We start from the raw sequence: 23937 nt of genomic DNA on the forward strand, positions 1-23937 counted from the left end.
CAGTCTGATGCACTGATCTGAAAGGTCATGAAGCTCGCTGGAGTGCAGCTGTCGACAGTAATTCCTCTGGTGCATCTTAAAGTCAAATGATGGAGAAAAACCAAAACAGGAAATCCATGATGACATATATATGCAAATTTCACTCTGATGCATCAACTCTAAGAAGCACAAGCTCAGTGACAATTTATGGAGAATAATGGACGGACAGATTTGGTCTAGTGTGACACCGTACACATTTCTGCCTCATATTATGAGTCTGAATTTGATTTAGTGTTGAATTTCTGTATCTTCTTTCTATGTGTCTGTATGAAAGAAAAATCCAAAGTATTGGAGGATACTAACAGTAAATCCACTTTGGCATTGCCATGTTTTATTAATAGGTGTCTCTTATTAATGGTGTATCAACCAGAAATACCACAAACTATCCAGTATTATCTTGCTAATCTGATCCTCATCACAAATGTAAATTATGAACTATGTTATTAACTTATTGAGGTGATGTGTTTATTCAATCCTGTTTTATTGTTATTGAAGAGTTTTGAAGCCAAAGACAAATATGACCAGAAGAGGGCACTGTGATAGCAGTATCCAAAAGGAAAGCTGCTACACATGAATGAGAAGTGCACATTCAGAACTTGATGTTCTGTTCTCAGCACACTCGAGGGCTTTTCACTATACTGTACCTTGAACACACGGTGCACAGTGCTCCTGGGCAAAGGGCTCTCATGGATTTCTTGAAAGCAGAGGAGAGATGTTGCCCTCTCTAACAGTGAATATCAGTATAACAATCAATGAATGAAGTGTGTGTGTGTGTGTGTGTGTGTGTGTGTGTGTGTGTGTGTGTGTGTGTGTGTGTGTGTGTGTGTGCGTGCGTGCGTGTGTGTGTGTGTGTGTGTGTGTGTGTGTGTGTGTGTGTGTGTGTGTGTCAAAGCTTCAGAACACATTCATGCTAGCCAGAAAAATAAGACTGAATAGCTTTTTTTCACTTCATTGATTCTATTTGAGTCACTGAACAAATAGCAGATGTGGGCGGCGATTCAGAGGTCTGGAAACAGGCTTCTTCATGCTGTTATAATGAATGCATTTGTGCATAAGTTGATTTTATTTGTTGGCTATTGCACATAATAAAAACATGCAAGAACAAGACAAACAGAATGGCAGTTTTACATGTTATGCTTGCTTGTATAGCCATGATGTGAGAGATAAACAATAAATACAGAAGCAAGAATGAAAATCAACGTACAATGACAATATATTCACAGTGGCACAAAAAATTTCTATTTTAGTGTTCGAAACCATTTTTTAAAGCTGTACTCAAGCATCCACTAATGGTACCAAACTAGTGGAATATAAAGCAATGAACGACATACATAAAACTACAACTATAAAAGAGGAGACAAATTCTTTATCTGAAGCAATAAGATTGTTTGTGAATCAAAGGAAAGAAACAAAACTGTGGATATCACTTCAAGATTGTCCTCTCATATTGAATTGTGCCGTATCTGACAGGATGTGTATTAATAATCCTTTCCTAAAACACTATATATCAGTCTCTGTCTCTTCCATGCACCTCTTGTAGGTGTAGAAGTGATAAATCAATTGTGTTAATAAAAAAAATTTCTCCACTTCTCATAATTGTAATCTAAGACTACTTCACTCTTGTGTTTGCAAGTATTACTGATGTAAACAACAGAGGTGTGGATTTGAGTTACATTATGGACTCGAGTCAGACTCTGACTCATGAATCTGGTGACAAAAACAAAAAAGATTTGTATCCCAACTTTACAAGATTTCACTTGAACTCGAGCCTGGGGGGTGGCGCGATGTCCTCATCAAGGCCAAAGTAGAAAGATGATGTTTAGGTCAGTTCTGCAGCAGCCAGTGGCATTGCAAACTGCATACCACACAAAGGTTAGAGCTTGGACATCGCTTGAGACTTTAAAGCAAGACTTGAGACTTAAATGTGAGTTTAAAACACTGGCTTTGCCCCATCTCTTGTAGAAACCTTTAACCACATCATAAAATATAAAATAACAAATGTTGTTGTCCATCTAAAACCTGGAGATACATTCAGGACTGACAACAGAATTCATTTTGTTCAGGGTGGAGCTATCTTTCTGTTCACATCCAGATCACCATTTCTGCCTTTACCTGGATTTAGAGTATTAAAAATATGGCAACATATTGACAGTTCTAACCTTTGAGAAGCACCAACATGTGCTGCTGAAGAAGTGTGTGAAGGAAATCCTGCACTCAATGAGTGCCAGATTCTCAGAAACTCACTTTATCTCCCAGTTGTTGATTAGTGTATGAGGGAAAAGCAAGCTTCAAGATGTTGGAACACATGATGTCGATTTCAATTTTTCATCCTAAACCTCAATGTATCATCTCCAACAGTCAGTGTAAGTGGGATCAACAATTTAGCACGCACTGTGAGGACAAGAAAAATGGGCCATAAATACTGACTATGATGTCTGTGGGGAAACAAATACTTCATGTATCCCCACTGATTTTCCCACAAAGTGTCAGGATACCAAGATTTGTATCAAGTGAACAAAAACTTTGAAACATCCTACTTACAGATGACTCCACAGGGTTCCATCATTTAAGATTAACAGCAGGATGTGCAGCAAATGCTGCTCAAAAAACATTACTCTTCATCAATTTCTTCAGCTTGACTTGACATCAAAGACTCCCTGTCATATCAGCACTCTCATAAATAGGCCACTTCCGTAATCCATGTTCATATAGAAAGTGAGACATGTGTATGAGCTGTGCTGGAGCAGTTTTCAAGGTTTTTTTATGAGTTTTACCTTCATAAGCTTCGACTGCATCCTAATTCAACCTCCAAAATACATTTTGAGACACTCAAGTATCCCAACAAATGCAGACTTTGATGTTTTATCCCTGGAGCTGCATTCCTGGTGCTCCTCCTTTTAAGCAGGTGTTAATGCGAGATGGGTGAGCCCGTGGCTATTTATGAAGAGCACCTGTCATTTTTATGCCCCAGCTTATTAGCATTCGTTGTCGTCATCAAAGTAAAGCTAAAAGCAGTCATTAAAGTAAACCTCCAGATGCTCTTTTAACGTTCCCAGAGTCTTGCCTTGACAATAAGGCTGCACACATATGGAAACACCTCCACATCCTCCAAGAGGTCATCGTTAAGGGTGATAAATACTCCATTATGGTTGATTGATGTGTATTTGGTGCTGGAGCTGATGGTTTCAGCATAATGTTTGTTGCAGGTAGTCGTGTGTACTGCAAATAAATCACATAACCCATATGCATCCCCTGAATACCCCTTTATCTGTCTGATACTGACTGACAGTTCCACTGTTTCCATTGAAAATCATGCACGTGTGATGATGAGCCAAAAAGTATGAATGTTTTTCTGTGTTTGCGTCTTTCCAGACATTCACATCACTGTCTGGATGACACACATTTCCCATTAAGCTTAAACTGCACCTCTCAGTGCATCAGATTCATTGTTTGCTAAATGGCTGGGGTTTGGATGTTGGTGGAAACTTGTTAAAGAGAGAAGTTTCTATTTGGATGTAAGTCCCTGGAGCCACAGCAGGAAGGATTTATAGTGAGTCCACATAGTTTACTGACTTTGTACTGTCTGTGTTTCCACTATTGAATCATTAATTAAACATTTATTTTCCTGTACGGATCATTACCTCACTTGTAATGCTTTCTGTAATACTGCACAGCTCTCTGTGCTCTGCTCACATGATGTGAATTCAAATTGAATTTATTGGTCCTTGTCTTCACACTGCATTGTTTTTTGTGTGTGTGTATTTTTTTATTTTATTTTCGGGCTTTTTTACATATAGTAACTGGCAGAGAGGCCGACAGGAAGCAGGGAGATTCAAATCAGGGACGCTGCGACTTTGTGGCATGCGCTCTGACTACTCAACCACCACGGCACCTCACACTGCATTGTTGATTCTCACTTGAGGTGAAACAGACTGTGTCCAAGAGGTTTTTCTGCCTAAATAAAAAACAAGATTTATCAGCAATAGTTTTTTTTGTATAAAATACATTAAGCACACAAAATAGTCTGCCAACATTTAAAATGGATAAATGAAATTAGTTATGAAATTACAGTATATGTAAAAAAGAACAAGAAGCCATCTCTCAAAGCACAGTTCTGAAACCCGTCCTGATCCTAAATGATTTTCAAATTAAGAGTAATAAAGCATTTTACCTTTAAAACACACCTATGACATGTCTGACTCAGTACTTCTGTAAAAGCAGACATTGTTCTTTTAAAGGTAAATCAGTGAAGATACAATAAGTTTCCTTCATAACATTACAATAGGATCAAATGTTAAATTGTCTAATTTGACAGCTCCATGAGTCATTTTGTTAGATCATTTAGAATCATAATATCAGTATTAATCAGGTGCATGTTTTACACTTTGTATGACACTGTCCTGGTTTTGGTATCACTGTACAGTACATTTTAAATAGAGGAAACATTTGTCTCCTCTACAGGGAGGCCATCAGGCCTTCTTACCATCCCAAATTAACTGCAAGTCTTTCAGGTCTGAGCTCAAAACTAAATGTTTTAGAAAATCTTCTATCCAGTCCTCTAATTTCTATCTGGAACTGTTTGATACACCAGGCCAAAAACCTTTTTTTTGTTTTTGTTTGTTGTTGTTTTTGTTTTTCTTATTTCTGTTTTAGTTTTAGTAAGTCTGAAGCCATTTTCTTAGCAATTAATTTTCTGCCAAATAAATTCTACAGAGGAATGATATTAGAAGGCTCATTTTAGCTGCAATTGACACCTGGAGGAATGGTTTCTGAGTCACCGTAAATCAAACATCCTGCAGCAGGATCTTATATAACTACAACAGTTACCAGTTGTTTTTTCCCCCTAAATTTCATACAGTGAAATCACTCAGTGTAAGAATAAAGCTGGTATGTGCTAGAGTTCATAAATATTTTACTCCATCTGGGCAGATATGTCTCCAAATGTCTAGTGAGACAACGTATTCCATGAAATGAAAAACTGATTCTTGTATTTAGTGAGTTATTGTATCAAAGGGTCCACAGTGCATAAAACTCCCAGCTGTAATAGACTCACACGGAAGATCAGAAGATGTAAAATACAGGATAATTATTGCTTCGGCTATAAAATAAATCAGATTGTACATCATATATCTTTCATTTACATCTACAAACACACTCTATCTGTCTCTGCTTCTTTAATCTTTTTAATGATATCTCATGATAAAAAAGGTGTTTTCTTTAAAAAGAGCAAGCTGCTGGTTTTGATCCTGCCTATCATCATTTTCACATTTTACATTAAATAAATTACAAGCCGAATGATAAGCTCAGCGGAGTCCAGGACCATTGGACCATTAGTCCCTGCTGTGGCTGTAACTGATAGCATGTGAGGTGCTGTCAAACAGGCAATTTAGTACTTGCTCTATGCATTAAAATATAAGAATTTAATCATATAGCTGTAATGTAGCCTCATGTACTTGGTTGTCTTCCAAAGCTGCCCCCAGGAGTCCTGATTCTGAGTTTTCTAAGCCTTTATAACTTCTGATCATTTGGTCTGTGGCTGTGGCTGTGCATGTGAAGATTTAGAATTCTAGTTCAGCATTTTCAAAGACATAAACATTTTAACATTCCATAATAAACCCAAGACAAATAAACATATGGAAAGCTCAGTGTTTGTTTCTTCAGTATAAAATCAATTTGATCAATGTGTCAAATCAGCCTGGTTTTCATCCAGGTTGTACTGAATTCACCCTGACAAAAGACTTTTTTCACAGCACACATTTCGACTTGTCAAAGTAGGATAATAGCAGACAGGTGTTACTAATAACATCAACTGATGGCTCTATAAATGTCAACCTCATTTTAAAATGTTATCACCTACTTGCATTTTAGAGCTTTTTCAACAGCTCCAAGTCTGAGCAATCCCCTCCCATTCACACACACGCCTTTGTTTTTATGTTGTTGTGAGGACACTCAACACAATGCACTCCCTAGCCCCTCACCTTAAACGTAAATACTTATCATAACTAAATGCCTGGACCCAACCTGACCCTAAACTGAACCTAAACCCTATTCTTCCCTTAACCTTGAAAACAAGTCCAACACAAAAATGTCCTCACAACACTGGTTTTCAGCTGAAATTGTTTCACACATACACACACATGCACATGCACAAGGCAAACTATGGAAACTGCAGGTAACCATGGCAACAACACTGATTGGTCAAGCTACAGTACTAGTTTACTCCCTTTTGAGACAAACCTAGTGGAAAACTGTGAGTTGAGTCATTATTAAAAATAATTCAAGTTTGCAGTTACACATATTAATAAATCTGTAATAAATGGATTTTCATCTGGATGCCCTGCAGCTCTTTCTGTAGCATTTTAGGTGTCATACAGGATTAGATAAAGCAATGTTATGGAGATATAAAAAGGAAGGATTTTCCACAACCTACCCAAAAAGTATTCTTATTAATAGCTTATAAATATTTATAATGGTAAAGCATAAATAAATGATTCATTACCATTAATAAATGCTTACAAACCCTTTATAAAGGCAGTCTTATCATATAAAGTTATGTTAGGCTACTATTCTAGACTCTGCAATACAAAATGCTCTCAAAGTGTTTCTTTTATCTTAACCAAATACAATGACCTCAGAAGTACACTGCTTCGGTAATGTTTTTCTTTTCACCACTGGGTGGTCCAGTAAGATGTTAATGTCAAAGAAGCTCAGAAAAAAAGGTCATCTAAATAATCCATGAAAATAAATAACCAGTAAACTCCTCACAAGCCTCCAAAACATTGGTGGAAGTGCAAATGAAGCTGTCTTTATTATATTAGTTGGCACTGACTCATTTCCTACGCATACTTTGTTGTCTGTTGCTATGGCAACCGGGGTTCAGGGGATGCTAAATCCCCCTCTCATACATCACCCATAACTGGTTAAAAACTGCACTAAGCAATTATTACCGTTCTGCACAATGTATAATAACAACAATAATAATATAGGCTACTCTTTTAATGTCATATATTTAATTGTATATAATCATTGCACGCTGGATATAACTGTTAATCTAGCATATCTCATTTGATCTCATTTCATACACTATGTTTATGATTCCCGCACTAATTATAATAAAAACCTTTCTATTTCACTATTTTATTCTATTGTTGTGTGTGATGTTGCGACACTTGAATGTACCCTCGGGACTGAGTTTTGAAGTATTACTTCTTCCTCCCCTTCAAGCATCATCACCTCCTGCAGTGTCTCGAGCCTGTGACGTGGGGGCGGCGCGTGCTGGAGGCGCAGTTACCTCCCCACATCCAACAAAGCACCTGAGCGAACTGAAGTCAGCGTGCACAGAGGATAAGTAGCCTACGTCAGGCGCGGATAATATTTGTGTGTTTTTCTCCGTTGCTCCTGATAGTGCCGAGATCATTTTTCTGGATGTCATCCACAGGTCTCAACATCATGAAGAAGATCACAGGCAAACACTTGTTGTGCTTATTCCTTCTCGCCCTCCCGGTGTCCTGGGCAGAGGACATGAAGAAAGATGTGAGGAAGACTGAGAATAACACAGGTGAGGATTCTACCATTTTAAAATATTTATGAAGACATTTAGGCAGATTTTCTCTTTCTTTTTTCTTTCTTTCTTTCTTTTTGCTGTGATGTTAACCTGTAAAAGGTAACATCGTCACTGAGTATGCTGCAGCTTGAAGGAATGACTTGATTCAATCTACAAAAATATGTGGATATTACAGGCTGAGTATTGATTACCTAGTGCCCCTCAAAATTGCATTGTCAAACTCAAGTCAACAATCTTTTTTTTTAACAGTTTCTTTTAAAACATCAAATCAAACAATGGCTGTTGACATCTATTGGTTCACTGTCCTTAGCTTTCACTCCATGGTGTATAAAGTGGTTTGATCACAGCAGAAGGTAACAGAACCCCACTAATTAATTAAATTCATGAAGACATCTGCAGACACTGACATCTTTCATGTCGCTGTGTCAAAGCAATGTTCTGAGCAGCTTGCTGAGTTTGTTGTCTCCGAATTGCAACAGAATGTGAACAACATATACAGATTGTTAAGAGTCAAATCCATAACTTTTTCATTATACAAATTATAACTTGACTTAATGACAAAAATACATTGTTTTGTGTATTAAGCCTGTTTTTCTGCTGCAAACAATGCTGATGTAAAAAAAAAAAAAAAAAAAAAACCTTTAACAGAATTAGAGATACTGTATTAACCTTTTATATGTCCGGTTATTTGTTTTGTTAGTCTGTCTTGTTTGGGCTCACTGCCAGGGGCATAAACCTGCATTCATTTATCTTTTTTTGGCTACTTGGTGGAAACAGAGTAGGCTGTAAACACAACACTGGCATATTATCACCTTATAAAGTTTATATGGCAAACATGTTGCTTACTTAAACATTTAGTATGAGGTTGTATCTGGCCAGCTGACAAAATGTAAGTCCAATACTCACCCTCCGTCAAGATCTCTTTTAGTTGATTCAGCAACTCCTGAGGGAAATATCTGCTATCTCTTTGTCTTTGGCTGCTAAATGCTCCACTGGTTTGGTGCTAACTTTGTCTCTCAGCTGTTTGGTGCTGGACATGATATCATAAGTGTATCAGGGTTTTTTAAAATTGAAATATATAGAAAATGTTGTTCAATGCAGCTATATGTTCTTGCTTCAGGGCAGAAGGTGTGTTGGGTACATACCAGAGCACATTTCTGACCACACAGTGAAACCTGAAGTGGTCAATGAAACAAAGAGGTGTCACGTTACTCTTTGAAGTTTGAACTTTGGTCTGTGGGATTGATCTTGTGGTTTTCTGGTGGGGGCTTTAAAATATATCATATCGACAGAACTAAAGGAGAAGAAAAAGTGCACAAAACACAATTCAGTCAGGGATTTAAAAGTCAACAGGATGTGAGAACATGAGGGAAATAGTGTTTTATTGCTATTTGATTAAGTGATTCCCCACAATTATATTTTTTAAGTAGTTTAATAGAGATATCCATCAGGATGTCAAAGGAGAGGAGGCGTGTAACATCATCAAACTGAATAAAGGTATTCTCAGCACAATAATGCGTAAAGTCTTAATATCTGGTCAAAGATTAGAACCCAAGGTGTTGAGCTGGATTGGAAGGGAAAGTGCAACGGCCATCAATCACAAGGCAGGTTTTTTGATGTGGAAACTTTCTTTGCATCCAGGTTGTAAAAGACATTAGGATAAAAACACAATAGGGTGAGGGTGCTGAAGGTGCCAGTGTCTGAGGTGTGTAGACTTTGATGAAGGTTGTTTTGGTGATGGTCCAAAAGATTATGCAGGCCAGCAGAGAGGAGCTGCAGAGCCAAATAATTCTGATTTCCATTGGAACATCGACTTAGCTGCTATTTCAATTTCTGTCGATAATATATCTCCACAGCTTGCCAAAACTTTGAGATATAGATGCAGCTCCATATGTTTATGGGAACATATCAACACACTTCAAAGCAAATATTTTAGTAAATCATGTCATCCTGTACAGATGTAAATCTGGCTCAAAAGAAATTGGCACAAAAAAGAAACACGCTCTACTTATTGTACCTCACATACTGTTCTTAGTGCTATTTGGTACTGTTGATGTACAAAGAAAAAGCTTTGATAAGTCATGATCCATTTGTAATGTTTGGAGCTGTATTCAGCTCAAGCTGGAGACCCATTATGTAAATTCTCCTTCAGTTCAATCAAGTTAAATAAATCTGCAAGTTAACAACAACGTCTCAGCTGTCTGTCTGTAAGAATTATTTAAAAAGACAATGACCATGGCTGTTAGATAGAAAGTTAAGTCAATTATTATTTACACCTTGAATTTATGTTTACCTACATGAATTGTGGAAAACACTGTTTCACAACATAAAGAAAATGCACAGTGTTAAAACATTTTTATGAATGCAGTCATAAACCCCTTGCATAATAGAAAGACCAAAGTACTTTTACTAAATAAAATGTCATGAAAATCATAACAAAAAATGTCATGGCAGTCCATCTAATATTTAGTGAGATATATTAATCTTAAAAATTGTTGCACTGACAGATCAACGTTGCCATCCATAGAGACCCGCTTTTAGCATGGTGTGGTGGCTGCACCCACGGCCACACCCGCAATTTAATGTTTAACTTCTCTCTTTAGATTTACATTCAGTTACAGATCATTTCCAACATAAAAACAACCAACACAATTTGATTTTGCGTTTTAACTTTATTAGCATTTTTGACGTGCATAACTTCTCGATGAACATGTAGTTAATTTTATATTGTCAGCACTTTCTGTTATAGGTTGCATTAATATTTTGTGTTTTAGTTACCTTGCTGCTTGGACTGGAATGTGACCTCCTTTTCTTTAGATGTAAATGGCTGCAGATGGTCCCATGACTGAATCAAATTCCTGTCACTCTCAGGGGGGTTTGGACATAGACATTCTTTTTTTTATTTTTACATTTATTAGCCAATTTATTTCTTGTTAATGCAAGTTTGTGGTTGATTTACACAGTTGTATTGAGTTGTTTAGCAAACTGTCTGTTAAGTGCTTATTTGTAGTTCTTTTAGTCATCGTGATTAGTCCATCTAGTGTTTTACTCCTAGAGGCTTATTGTTCTTTGCCAGGGGGCCTAGCAACGGTTAAACCACTTGATGACTGAGTAATTGTTTACTCTTGCACAAATAATTTCATATCCAGACAATTCATTAAGCTGCATTATGAACTTCATGTGTCTAGCATCCACAGCTGAAAGCCTTTGGAGGAAGTATGCACTATTTGGTCCCACTCCCACTTTGATTAGAACACTGAACATTTTAGCCATCTTTTTAGTCTGCACCTAAGGATGCATAATTCGACTAGTGCCTCTAGACCTGGTTTTATTAGTTATTTTGATCCCTTCAGGGCCAAGTGGGGACTGTTTGAATATGATGGGTTGGATCCTACCAGGAAAGGGTTAGGAAAATTGATTTGTAATTGTATTAACTTCACTGCTTTTAGCTTTAATTGATGGTTTTCCCAGCAAGACTTTCCCCAGCATCCTGGCTGTGTGCCCTGTCCCAGGCAGTACGGGTCCTACTGGTGCTGGTTTTGTTTCCCTTACTAATTCATTCATTCCATTTAGGCTCACAGAAAGGCAATGTTCAATATCACAGTCCACTCAGGAACAATCTCATCACAGTTAAAACCACTTCTTAGATCCCTGCTGTTGAATCAGTTCATTTCTGTTTACTCAATGTAAGATCCCTGACAGTCTTTTTCAGGGATCCTACATTGATCTTTTACCTACCACGAATATCATGATCAACAATATTGAATGTTTATTTTCACAGAGTTAGAAATAACAATAAATCCTGGATGAATGTGCCACTCTCACTGACTCAACCCGTCCTCGACCCCCACAATATTTATCTTTCCACCAACCCAAAATGACAAGCCGAGGGGGAGGCCTTGCACTAATACACAGAAATTATGTTAATAGTTCTTAGTCTCACTTGGCTAAACTTATTTCTATTTTATTCAGGGATTTTCAGACCTTTTATCAGTCATCATGTTGCAATATGGGTGAGTGGGGGAGTTGTTACTCTTTGTGATTTTAATATCTGTTTTTTGCTTCTGATTTTTGTATCTCCTGTGAAACTCTCTGGATCAGTCATTTTGGACCCATCCATTTTTATCTAAGATTTTTGAAAGGATTATCTCTACTCAACTGACTTCTTTTATGAGCAACAATCAATCTGGTTTCCACTCCTGGCACAGCACTGAGACTGCTCTGGTCAAGTTCACAAATGACTTACTGCTTGCAGCCAACACAGGTCTGTACATTTTAATTTCTGTTGACCTCAGCTGAGCCTTTAACACAGTGGACCATTGTGTCTTAATCAGCTGTATGAAGAATTAGATTGGCATCAGTGAAGTGGCTCTGGATTGTTTCATCTCCTATTTGTCGAACAAGTCCTTCTCTGTAATGCTTGGAGATGCCTCCTCCTCTTCTGCTCATTTATTTTGTGGGGTCCTCCAGGGGTCTATTTTGGATCCCCTCCTATTCACTATACAGATGTTACCCCTACAGCAGATCAAAATGATTTTTTCCTTTACGATACAGGTGCAACCCAACTGTATGTCCTGTTAAAGTCTAGTACCACTGATGTTTCTCATATGTCCTGCTTTATTGAAATTAATAATTTGATGTCCAAAAAATTCCTGCACTTGAATTGCCCCCCTTTGGCCAAAGCACTAGCAGTGTTCACACTCTCTCCTCAAGTCTGGGCTCCATATCTATAATGTTCGAAATGAGGCCTACAACCTAGGTGTTATTTTTGACTCAGAGTTGCCTTTTGATGCTCAAGTGACCAAAGTGTTGCAGTCCTGCTTTGCTGAACTGAGACAGCTAACACAGATCACACCATTCCTTTCCTCTGCACACTTAGAAAAGGTCATCCATACTTTAACTTCTTCCAGACTTGACTTTATTCTAGTATCAGCAGGCAAAACATCCAACGACTGCAGTTGATACAAAACGCTGCTGCCAGGCTTTTAACACGCATGAAGAGAGCAACCGCATTACTGCTTTCACTGGTTATCCGTCAGGTTATTGGTTTTTGACTGCCTGTTTTTAAAGACTTGAATGGCCAGGCCTGCCTATATCTGTGATGGACATGGAGGGACGCCCAAATCGTCAAGTCAGAGCCTTTGTTTTTTTGCATGCTTATGGGAAAATGTTTGTGCATCTACTGTACAATGAATTCCACTGATGAAAACCAAGTTTTCATAAAAGGGGTTTAGCACGCCAAGTCCTCTGCCTTTGCTCACCACTAAGCTGGCAGTGGACTGAACTATTACGCCCCTTCCTCTGGGTGGTGTGCCCACCTGACGAAAAACCCAAGGGTTGTTTTTTTGGACTGGCCTGGGTATCACCAAAGTGAGGAGCTGCTCCTCATCATATAAAGGAATAAGTGTACATAGTTCTAACATTTGATCAGGATTATCCTGGACACCTACCTGAGTAGATATTCTAGGCAAGTCTGCCTGGAAGGAGACCCTGAAGAAGACCTAGAACATCCTGGAGAGACAATATATCCCACCTGCCTGGGAATACCTCATGTAAACACTCATTACTGGTGGATTTAATTCATGTTTACTTTCCTTCTCAGTCAAATCATGTTCATAATTAAGTGTCCTGACAGAACAAAGACAGGAAAATAAACAAGAAGCTGCATTGTTGCTTCCCTTCCATGCATGACAAGAATATAACTCTCAAGAGATTGTGGTGAGGTTTTCTTTTTGTTTTCTTGGTCATGGAAATTTAATTCACCTCCACTGAAAAAAAAACTACAGAAATTAATTTGAGAAAGATGTATTTATTTATACTTTTGTTTTGTCCAACCTTAGTTTGGAACCAAGGGAAGAACAGAAGACTGTTTGCAAGACGGAAGATTTCTACACCACAGGAAAGTCACATTCCTGTAAGTGTTTATAATTATTTTCAAACATCATCAAATCATTTTATGCCACTGCATGATAAAAACATATTCCCTGTCTTTTTCAATCTCTCATTGTCACTAACCTTTCAGTGCAGCATGTTCATAAATGCTTCAAGTGTTTGACTCAAGGCTACTTGAATATAAATTGTGAGCACAGCTGGCAGTGAAAATTTTGGATTTGTTGCACATGTGCATTGAAGAGTTTTAATCCAAATGTTTCCTCTACATTTCGTCTTGAAAAGCTTCAAGATGATCAATATGCATACCATACAGACCTAACAATGAGATGACAGCAACATACAGACTGTACCAATTTCCATCGTGATCATCTCATTTCTCAACAAACAAATACTAATACCATCGTAATGATTTGATAGATGTTATAAAATTCTACACAAAGCGGTGATGGCCAAGTGTCAACTACCACAACTTGAGGCTGAAGCCAATGTGGAAGCATCAAAGTGTCATCGTCTGAAATACTACATCAGGTGGTCATTAAGGAAATGATTGCTTCATTAATAAGATGTAAAGACTTATATTTGCTTTAATGTTTGACATGTAGGTGTTAATTCATGGTGTGTTCACCTGCTGCTATCCCCGGCTCCAGGACTCATGCAAAGTACTAGCCAATCAGAGACAGACCAGGACCTTAAATACAGTTCCCTGGGTTCAAACAATGGATTTCCACTCAACACAAAAATATCATGATGCATTAGTCAAAGGGTATTTTTATTTCATTTCTATTTAGTTGTGAGACACTTTTTTTGTGCTGTTTCAGAGACACAAGACAGAGCTCATGACCCCTGCACGCCGCTGTAGCCGCTTGATGGAAAGCTGCTCTTCTCACACACCATGCTGTGACCCCTGCGCCTCCTGCCGCTGTCGACTCTTCAACACCATATGCCATTGCTGGAGGATGAACCCCATGTGCTTAAAGAGGACATAGACACACACACACATGCACACATAGACACACACAGCATACTGAACATACAAAGCCACACACATATATACACAGAGGAATGCACAAACATGCACACACATACTCTGCCCTTTGGCCTGTGGGTTTGCCTCTGTTACAACGTAGGTGCAGTTCAGAGAATATTATGACAGTGCAGAGTAAAATAGAAACAGATCGAAAATATAAAACAGAATAAGAATAAAGTGAAGGTCTCAATTCTTTCTTTCATCGCTTTATCAGCTGAGTAATAGAGGTGGAGATGTTGGATGAAAGAGGGAAGCCATATCAAAAAAGTTTTACAGTCTTCTAAGGCATGAATGAAAAAAAAAAACATCAGAAATATCAGTATAGTATATATAGTATGTAGATGTAACAGAGGGGTGAGTGATATATGCTTTTTCATGTATGTAGTAGACAATCACATGTAAACTTTGTGTTGTGGCTTGGGCATTTCCTGCACCGTTGCCACTTGAATATGTGAATATGTTTGTCATTGCTGCTCTTCTGCCATGTTAAACTGACTTCTTATGGGAGCATTTCTTTTTCTTTTTTTAAACTCAAAATTAAATGATGAAAACACAACCATCTGTTTTGGATTGGATTTTTCTGCTCCTATATGTACCGGTAGATCATGCCTTGGAGAACAAATATAGAATTATCTGTTATTTGTGTGTGAATTTACAAGTAAAGTTAGTTTATATTTTTGCTATTGAATAAATATGTTGTAAGCCTTCTTGTGTTTTTGTTCTTGTACTCATGTTCACAGATTCTCTTAATGTGGAATCCTTTATGTCAACATGTATAAATGTTGTTTATGTGGGGATTTATGGGAGGATATTGCGTTTCATTTAAGAAATATGAGACAATGGATCAAGAGAAACCAAAAATATCAAAAAAGAAAAAACGAACGCCAAAACCCCACAAAATTGTTTTATTGCAACTGTTTGCTGGCAGCTATCTTGTGCATAAACAGAGACTAAACCTGCTTTTTATTCTTTTCCAAAGCGATTAAGTGGGCAACAGAGAAAATTAAAACAAGGGGGCCATGTGTGTATCCAGGAAGGACATGCATAGACACAATTGACTGGTTAAAAAAATCCAAAATAAAGCAGTTTTGCATCTTAAACCCCATTCAGGCAGTCTGTGGTATTGTATTATGGTGTGCCCCTCCCCTGATAGAAAATGAATAAAGGAAAGGGTATGTGGTGGCAAAAACATGCACATCTCATGTTATACAACAGTAGCTGTTATGTTTTGATTGATAATCCATTTAATATATTTTAGAGGAAATGATGACAGGAGAGTCATTGAAGAAGGTCTATGATGGAATAACTCATATAAGTTCATAGAGCTGAACACAGAGTGGGTCTTATACTAGTAACAAAATAGTCACATTCGTACAAGGAGGAAGACACAAGAAAAGGTCAGCGATTATCTGGGCGCATTAATGTGTCTCCAAGGAAACATGATAAATGGAAAACATGTTGTCGTCTTACTTCAATAAAACACCTGATCTATCCTGATTTTGATGGTGCATAAAAACTGTGTACATTGCATGATGGAAGAGCAGTGAAGCTGATTCTTACTGTTTGTTTTAAAACAGGGAAGTTATTTTTGTTGGCTTCATTCTTCCACTCATGCTTGATGCTCAGCCAAAGATCAACCTATTTTTTGATTTATATAGCTACACAGTTTCTTCAAAATACATTTATTTTGCCTGGGTGGTGATATTAGTCAAAAAATATGGGTGATTTACCTGTATAGTCAGACTAAATTTACTTGAGAGCAGAGCTTGAGACAGCAAACACTTTTAGGGCAGCTATGGAATTTATTGGTGTCAAGGAGGAAGGAAAAATAACTGCATGAATGTTAGTCAGAGACATGATAATAGAGAAGTTACTGTAAAAGAAAACCCAACAAAGAGAGGCACATTTTTAACAGGGAACCATCACTTCAACTGCAGCCAGGCTAGTTAACAACCCATTTACTGTCATGGCAGTGTCTCCAGAGCTCAGTTTTAATGTGGATCATGGCTATCTGGAGGGTCTGGTTCGAGGAATGAAGGCTGGGATTCTCACTGGCAATGACTATCACAATCTGGCCCAGTGTGACACACTTGAGGGTAAGAATAATATAACCCACTGCAAATTGTGTTGGTTTTAGTTTTGTGTAAGCTTTCCCAGAAATGTATTACGACTCCAGCTAAAGACTTGTAATTCTTGTGCACATTCATGTGTGTGCGTGAGTATGTGTGTGTGTGTGTTTTAAGTAGCTGCAGAGGAGTGCTGACAGGGATCATCTTATCTTACCAGTTCTTTCACCTGGATCCCATTTGACCAAGGAGATAATTTGAATTTTCATTCCAGGAACTAAACATTCCTTTCTGAGAAAGAAACAAAGGGCATGTCAGTGAGGATGAAGATCAATCAGATGTTTATTTTACTCACCAGTCATGTTAGTATGGAAGTTATTCTTGGAAAGAGTCTTTGAGACAATTCACAGAAAAACACAATCAAAAATTGTACAGTTTTAGTTGTGATAAACTGTTCATTGTTCCATAATCTAATGTTTAACGTGTTGAACAAGTTGGCCAGAGAGTCAGAAATAGCAACTCTGTCGCCAAATTACACATTGTATTATGATTCACCTCTTCCTGATTTCTGGTAACTGTGACCTAACAGGAAGCAAGTGTGGAAAACTCTGATTTAAGAGCAGAATTACACTGTGATGTGTGTTGGCTGCAGAACCTTTAGGTCTCTCCTCCTCTATCATTTCTTTAGACATGAAGCTGCACCTTCAGAGTACAGACTACGGTAAACTGCTGTCCTCGGCTGAAGATGACCTGACTGTGTCTCTGGTGGACAGCAAACTGAGGGAGAACCTGGTGACTGAATTCAGCTGCCTGCGCTCCAATGCTCTGCCACCACTCTCCACCTTTCTTGATTATATAACGTATGCTACAACATGACATTTGCTTTATCACAAATAATACCAATGGTGTGGGATGAGCAAATATGCACAATACTCATACACTGTAGTTCTCTATTCATTCAATATGTTTAATATGTAGAGATACATTTTGTGAGGATGCCCCCTTTTTATTTTTAACATGACTTGCTCTGATTGAAATATGTTATTGAAAAGGATTACCCTTACACAGCTAAAAGCACTACCCAAAGAAACCTTTGTTGTACCACAGCAAAGCCTATGATGCAATCTATTACTTTAAAAGAAAACTCCATTTATTCAACCTCCTCTATGTGCTTCCAGTTTCACAGTCTTTTAAAAAGAAAAGGATATTTATGGGCAAATATGTCCTTAATGAGAAGGATTTAACAGAAGAGACATCTATTCACTGTGTTATCCGTGTTGCCATAGCTACAGCTACATGATCGACAATGTGGTGATGCTGATCAACGGGGCCCTGAAACAGAGGGATGTGGCAGAGCTGCTGCCACGGTGTCACCCAATGGGAGCTTTCGACCAAATGGCAGCAGTGGGCATCGCTCGCACCCCGACTGAACTCTACTCAGCCATCCTGGTGGACACACCCCTAGGTAGATTCATCAAACAGCTGCAGAATCTGTTTTTCATTCCCAAAGACAAACAGTAGTAATTGCCTTTAAACTGTGTGAAATTGGCAATTTCCTTTGGGGCTGAAGACTGTTTGAGAAGGAAAACACATCTGGGCATGTGGGGTTACAAAAGAGTGAGGTAACCCTCTGTAGCCCACCTATCTCTGCTTGATTCTAGCTGCTTGAGGCCATATTAGTGAAACCTGAAGGCGCCAGGTTAAGGAATGTCAGAATATGAATGTCTGTCAAGGTAGAGAGGGTCTTCCAATAACTGCAGCATCTGTGGTTCAAATTCCAGCTCCATCCCAGTGTGCAGGTAGAAGTGTCCCTAGCCAAGAACCCTGAATTAAAAGAACTAGAAAGGCACTTTATATAAATGCAGTCCATAGTTGAGTCTGAGGAAAGTAGTGGACCAACATTACATATTATGACCTATTAAGTCATACATTTGAACTACCATGACTGCTTTTATCACTTTATCTATCTTGTTTCTTTTCCTGGCATAAAAAGGCTTCCATATTGAATTGATGAGGCAGCTTTATTAGATAAAAAGTGATATAAACTGCACATTAATGATGAAACTGATGCCCACTGTATTATCTGTGTTATAGCTCCATTTTTCCAGGATGCTGTATCTGACTCCAACTTGGATGAGATGGAAGCTGAGATCCTGAGAAACAAACTGCATAAGGTGACAGATGATGTCTGTTTTTACTACCTTGTCAAACATGTTAACTGCACATTTTATTTATTTTTAATGAGATTTGATGGGGGTTTTTCCAGGCATATTTAGAGTCTTTCCACTCTTTATGCAAGAACACTGGTGGTGCCACAAAGGATATAATGTGTCCTCTCCTGGAGGTACTGTGATTATTTCCACTGGTTCCATTGAAGCTTCACAAACTGTATGAAATCGGTTTTGCTGTAAATACTCCATGTATGTGTGTCTGCTGCAGTTCGAGGCAGACAGAAGAGCCTTCACAATCACAGTGAACTCCTTCGGGACAGATCTCAGCGGTGCAGACAGGAGCGAGCTGTATCCATCATGTGGCAAACTTTACCCTGAAGGGCTGCAATTGCTGGCAAAAGCAGAAGACCCCGAACATGTCAAAGCTGTGGCCGAGTGTTACCCGGTGAGTCTGACCTCCTTTGTACTGTTTAGGCTCCATTATGAAAGCTGCTGTATTGTTTGTGAACTATTTAACCTTGGCCTAAACCTACCTGCAGGAATATAAAATCATTTTTGATGACCCTGAGCCAGGATCAGATTTCAAGACTCTGGAGGACAGATTCTTTGAACAGGAGGTAATATAACTTTAATGCCCCTCAGAAAAAACGTAGTGCCCCATGGAGTGATGTTCGGAAATATTTGGATCAAACAACACATTTCACACTTGTGCTTCTCGACTTGATTCAAAGTTCAATTTATTAGTATAGGCAGTCAGTCTCAGTCTCAGAGAGGTAACAATCTGGGAACAAATCATATTCTCAGTGTGATTAATGTCTATATGTGTTCAATTAACTGCCTTTCTGCCTGTCTGAGTGGTTTCAACTCTTATCTTTTCTCAGGTGAATCTGAACACGCTTGCTTTCCTGCAGCAGTTCCACTTTGGAATATTTTACTCATACATCAAGCTGAAGGAGCAGGAGGGTCGCAACATCATCTGGATCGCTGAGTGTGTCACACAGAGACAGAAGTCCAAGATACACAATTACATACCCATCTTCCAGGGAACAAAGTAATCAAGCAAGAACCACATGAACATGTTCTGCATTTAACATACAATGGTACAATTTAATAAACGTACTTTATCAAACCGTAAAAAAAACATTTGTTGATCTCTTCATGGTAAAAGGTTGTCTGTGAGGAGTAGTTACTATAGTTGCACTAAAGTCAGTCACCGATAATCTTCAGTGTTTGTACTACACAGCACAGAAAATACAAAATGAAACTGCATGATTAATAATAAACTAGATGTTTAAGTTAGTAAGTTCCTATTCACATTATTGGCACAAGAACAGTGTATAGTACATTACAGGAGGTATAGTAACATGTGTAACTATACAGTTGGGTACAAAATGTCATATAAAATGTAATGATATAATTAATGTAGCACAACCAGTGGTATGAGAATGTAAATATGTCTGTTTTAGCAGCTATCAGAGGTCATAAGTCACTTATGTTTGCTCTTCACAAGCTTGTCCATCCTTCATACTTTCACTGAAAGAAAAAGAAAAACAATAGGGTAAAAAAAATGCATAAACTGTTTTTTAGATTTCAATTTAAAACATCTGCCACATCCAGACAACACAGTGTTATTGATTGGACACAGTGGGAGTCTAATCATGCACATCTTGGGTACATTACACTCCTACTTACAGCACTGGACAGGGACCTCCAGTGGTATGTAGTTCTGCTGGCAGAGATGAGTGAAGGCAGATGCTAATCTGCAAGGGGCTCTGGAGGAGCTTGACTCACACACTGATAAGAACTGACCAGGATCCACCTGATGGCACAGACACACTCTGTGAACATGCAGCTCACAATCCATCACAAACAGTGGCTAAAAATGAGCTACATTTGCACAGTTAGTGTCCAGTGAACTTAATTCATCAAATCCTGAGTTTGTTTTAATATACTTAGTCATGTCAGGCAGCAGTAGAAGTAAAAAAAAAAAAACCACAATCTGACGTTTTGCATTCTATCAAAAGTAAATTTAGTACAATTTCTTTTAGACAACAATATATACATTTATTTATTTTTTTGTACATTTTTCCATTGAATAATTATTCCTTCATCTGTGCAATGAGTGAAGAAGTGTATCATGTCTGTTTTACCATGTGGGAATTTTTGTCATAAAGCCAAGTTAATTAATGTGGGCTTGAAATCTATTAAAGGTTCATTAGATTTCAAAGGGGGGAGGAAGCTGTCTGGTAGGCACTGTGCTAGACACTTGTTTTCACAGCAATCTACCTCACACTCAATTAATCTTGTAATCTAAGATCATGCTGGGTAAGAAACTGCTCAAGTGTGTCAGCTTTCTCACTCACCACCCTGAAGCAGGAGCTCAGTGGAGAGTCAGGAGAAGAGAACAGAAAGTCACAGGACACTGGGCTCGCAGCTGCTTTAGAGAGGCGCTCTGCTGCCGTAGCTGGAGGTTTAATACACTCAGGTTTGATCTGAAGACACAGACAAATGGTCAAACTACAGGGGAGGACTGTCACGACACACGAATGTGCATTTATAGACTATAGGATTTTCCTTTGTGCTCAGTATACAAGTGTACCTTCCAACTAGAGAGAAAATCCTTCAAGTTTTCAGCTTGAGATCCATCAGGTAAAGGAAAATCATTCCCTGCTTCATTGTCATTAGACCCCAACAGACCAGTAGACGTACCTGTGTATAGAAAAACATTTATCTGTGGTAAAACACGGACATAAAATATTCTTTAAGATTATGAAGCTAACAATAGTTAAGATTAGGAATTCTGACCATGGATTGATTAATCATACTAACTCGTTAGTTTTCTTACCATGCAACCAACCATCAAGAGTCAAGCTGCACACCTCTAGTGTCAGGTCACATGACACAGATACACCATTCTGATTGGACACATGCACAGCGTTTGATCCTCTTCTGACAGCCACTCCACTGTCACTATGAAATGTGTGCATTACAGCGTTGTTGCAGTTGGCTTTCACCTGTGACACAAAGACAGTTTTTTCCCTTGAATCTTTTTTGTAATTTTTCAGATACCTCACCTAAAGGCACACAAACAAAACCGCTGAAATTGCTTTTCTCACACGTACAGGCATTCAGGGTCACCTTTTTTTTTTTTTTTTTTTAAACTAGACCGCTTTTCCTATTTACTGAGCAGCCTTTTGTTATCAGCAGTCACAGATACCTGTCCATTGTTCTGGATGTGGATGGTGCTGTTATTCATTCCCAGCAGGAGGAAGTTCTGTGAGTCCGAACTGAGCAGCAGCATGAATGAGGGGTCAGCGCTGACATCCTGGGCGAGAAGAAGTGGACATGAGGCTGGGAGCTCATACAGATTTCCATCAAACGTCACTACGAACTGATCTGCCACCAATAAAGCTTGGTCTTCAGGAGATGAATAGAACAAGAAAGACAGAAAAAAGGGTCAAACTGTAAAATTATTGCCCTTTATTATTGTTAATAGACTTAATGTGAGTCTTTCTCACGCATGAAGGGACTGTCCATGATCTTCTTCTTGAGGCGGTAAAATTCAGCAGTGGGTCTGATGGAGGTGAGGGTTTGCAAGGGCTTCAGCAGCCAATCTTCTAAAAGGACCTCCACCAGTCCCACTTCAGCCACCCTGGACCACGGGAGCGATGGCAGCGGCACCGACACAGTCACTGAACACTCACTGGAAAAACCAAAACCACTTGGTTTAAAATATCTTATTGGAATCATTTCCTTACACCTGTTTTGCTTGGGTCAGCATCTGGTGATCGGCAACTGGAAAACCTTGAAGCTTTTAGTCAGATGTGCTAAATTAATTTGTTAATGTTTATTTGGGAAATGTCAATGGTGTAGTTTGGAGCTGCTTCAAAAGGAAATTATATCACTTAAAAACCAGTCTGACAACAATTATATGTAACCTTAAAAAAACATGTTTTAACTTAGTTGTTACTGGGTGGGACCAGCATACTATAACATAATGAGGATTTTATCATAGACTGCATATAAAATTTTATCCACTCTTTGATGCCTTTAAGTGATTTTATGAAAGGAAGGGTGCAAAGAGAGGTGACTCCCCAAAAACTTGGTATTTCACCTGGTTGGGCATTGGTTTTACAGGATGTAGCAGTGCCTCTCAGTGAGCTCTGTGACTGTGCTCTGAGTGCATGTTTATGAGTTTTCCACAATGAGGGTAAGTTATGTTACTTTTGTACAAATAATGTAGGTTATTACTTTTAATTTGCAATATCCACTCATGCTAACATAAGAAGATCATATGTGCCATGAAAATATTGTATGAAATTTACTAAGGAGCTAAAGTTGGTTAACTGCTAAGAAAACATTGTACCAAGAAAACTAGGGTGTGAGCACAATGATCAGAACTAAAGTGTGCTGGTTTTAGGTTACATTTTGCTAGCTTATCCAAAAAGTGAAGACGAGACAAGAAAAATATTCTCTTTTTTAAATTACAATTAGGTGTGAGGTCAAACGGCAAATATCCGGTTAATAAACAATGTTTTAGGTAACGTTTTGTTAGCTTATCCAAAAAGTGAGGAGACGACCCCCCAGAGTGAAATACCAAGCTTTTATGGAGTCCTGCAGAGAGGTCTCAGACGTGCAGTACCTGGGGGAGAATTTGTAGACAGAGGCCAGTCGTTTCCTGACTCCTGAAAGAGCTACTGCCAACCTGCTTTCAACCCAGTGGTAAGTGTGCTGGCCTGCCTGATTACAAAAGAACATCAACCATTAATGCACTCTGATCATATACAATCACACTCATCTAAACACATCTACATCATGCTTTGAATGAGCTAAACTGGGAAACACTTTTCAGCTGATGAATATTAATGCAGATCAAAAACAAAAAAGAGAGAGCACAGGTTTCTCACCACATTCAGGGCGACACTGAGCGTGGCCACACTGGCCTGAGCCAGCGGCCTCAGCTGAGGGTTTTCTAACATAGTAGGCAGGACCTCCACCAGCTGCTCAGTCCACAACGACACAGCCTCCCTCCATAGAGTCTCCAGCTTCTGGCCCCTCACATCCTGGTACACACCTGCCAGTGTGGCCAGGGGCCCTGAGGAATGAGAAGAGAGAGCACTGAAGATGAAGGCAACAGCTATACATTTTCGTTTGTCACATCACTGAGGAAACAAAATG

General features: G+C 38.6%; 2 protein-coding genes across 2 annotated transcripts; both read left to right on the forward strand.

Moving 5' to 3' along the window:
- Window positions 1-7396: 7396 nt before the first annotated feature.
- asip2b (agouti signaling protein, nonagouti homolog (mouse) 2b) lies at window positions 7397-14481 on the forward strand. The gene is made up of 3 exons (XM_062429410.1): window positions 7397-7597; window positions 13444-13517; window positions 14314-14481. The coding sequence occupies exons 1-3, from the start codon at window positions 7465-7467 to the stop codon at window positions 14479-14481; spliced, it is 375 nt and encodes a 124-aa protein (XP_062285394.1). The 5' UTR covers window positions 7397-7464.
- Window positions 14482-16468: 1987 nt separating this feature from the next.
- On the forward strand, window positions 16469-19814 carry LOC133990781 (V-type proton ATPase subunit d 1-like). The gene is made up of 8 exons (XM_062429185.1): window positions 16469-16618; window positions 17277-17448; window positions 17875-18053; window positions 18683-18762; window positions 18855-18932; window positions 19028-19204; window positions 19299-19376; window positions 19641-19814. Exons 1-8 carry the CDS (start codon window positions 16489-16491, stop codon window positions 19812-19814), a joined length of 1068 nt encoding a protein of 355 aa, XP_062285169.1. The 5' UTR covers window positions 16469-16488.
- Window positions 19815-23937: the final 4123 nt, after the last annotated feature.

Source organism: Scomber scombrus, chromosome 11, assembly GCF_963691925.1.
Source record: "Scomber scombrus chromosome 11, fScoSco1.1, whole genome shotgun sequence".
Taxonomy (NCBI): Eukaryota; Metazoa; Chordata; class Actinopteri; order Scombriformes; family Scombridae; genus Scomber; species Scomber scombrus.

Bases quoted from the DNA above. Each gene is read 5' to 3' on its own strand.
- asip2b (XM_062429410.1), top strand. From the start codon at position 7,465: ATGTCATCCACAGGTCTCAACATCATGAAGAAGATCACAGGCAAACAC. The intron at 7,598-13,443 runs GTGAGGATTCTA...GTCCAACCTTAG, and splicing joins GAAGACTGAGAATAACACAG to TTTGGAACCAAGGGAAGAAC. The intron at 13,518-14,313 runs GTAAGTGTTTAT...GTGCTGTTTCAG, and splicing joins CACAGGAAAGTCACATTCCT to AGACACAAGACAGAGCTCAT.
- LOC133990781 (XM_062429185.1), top strand. From the start codon at position 16,489: ATGGCAGTGTCTCCAGAGCTCAGTTTTAATGTGGATCATGGCTATCTG. The intron at 16,619-17,276 runs GTAAGAATAATA...TCATTTCTTTAG, and splicing joins CCAGTGTGACACACTTGAGG to ACATGAAGCTGCACCTTCAG. The intron at 19,377-19,640 runs GTAATATAACTT...ATCTTTTCTCAG, and splicing joins ACAGATTCTTTGAACAGGAG to GTGAATCTGAACACGCTTGC.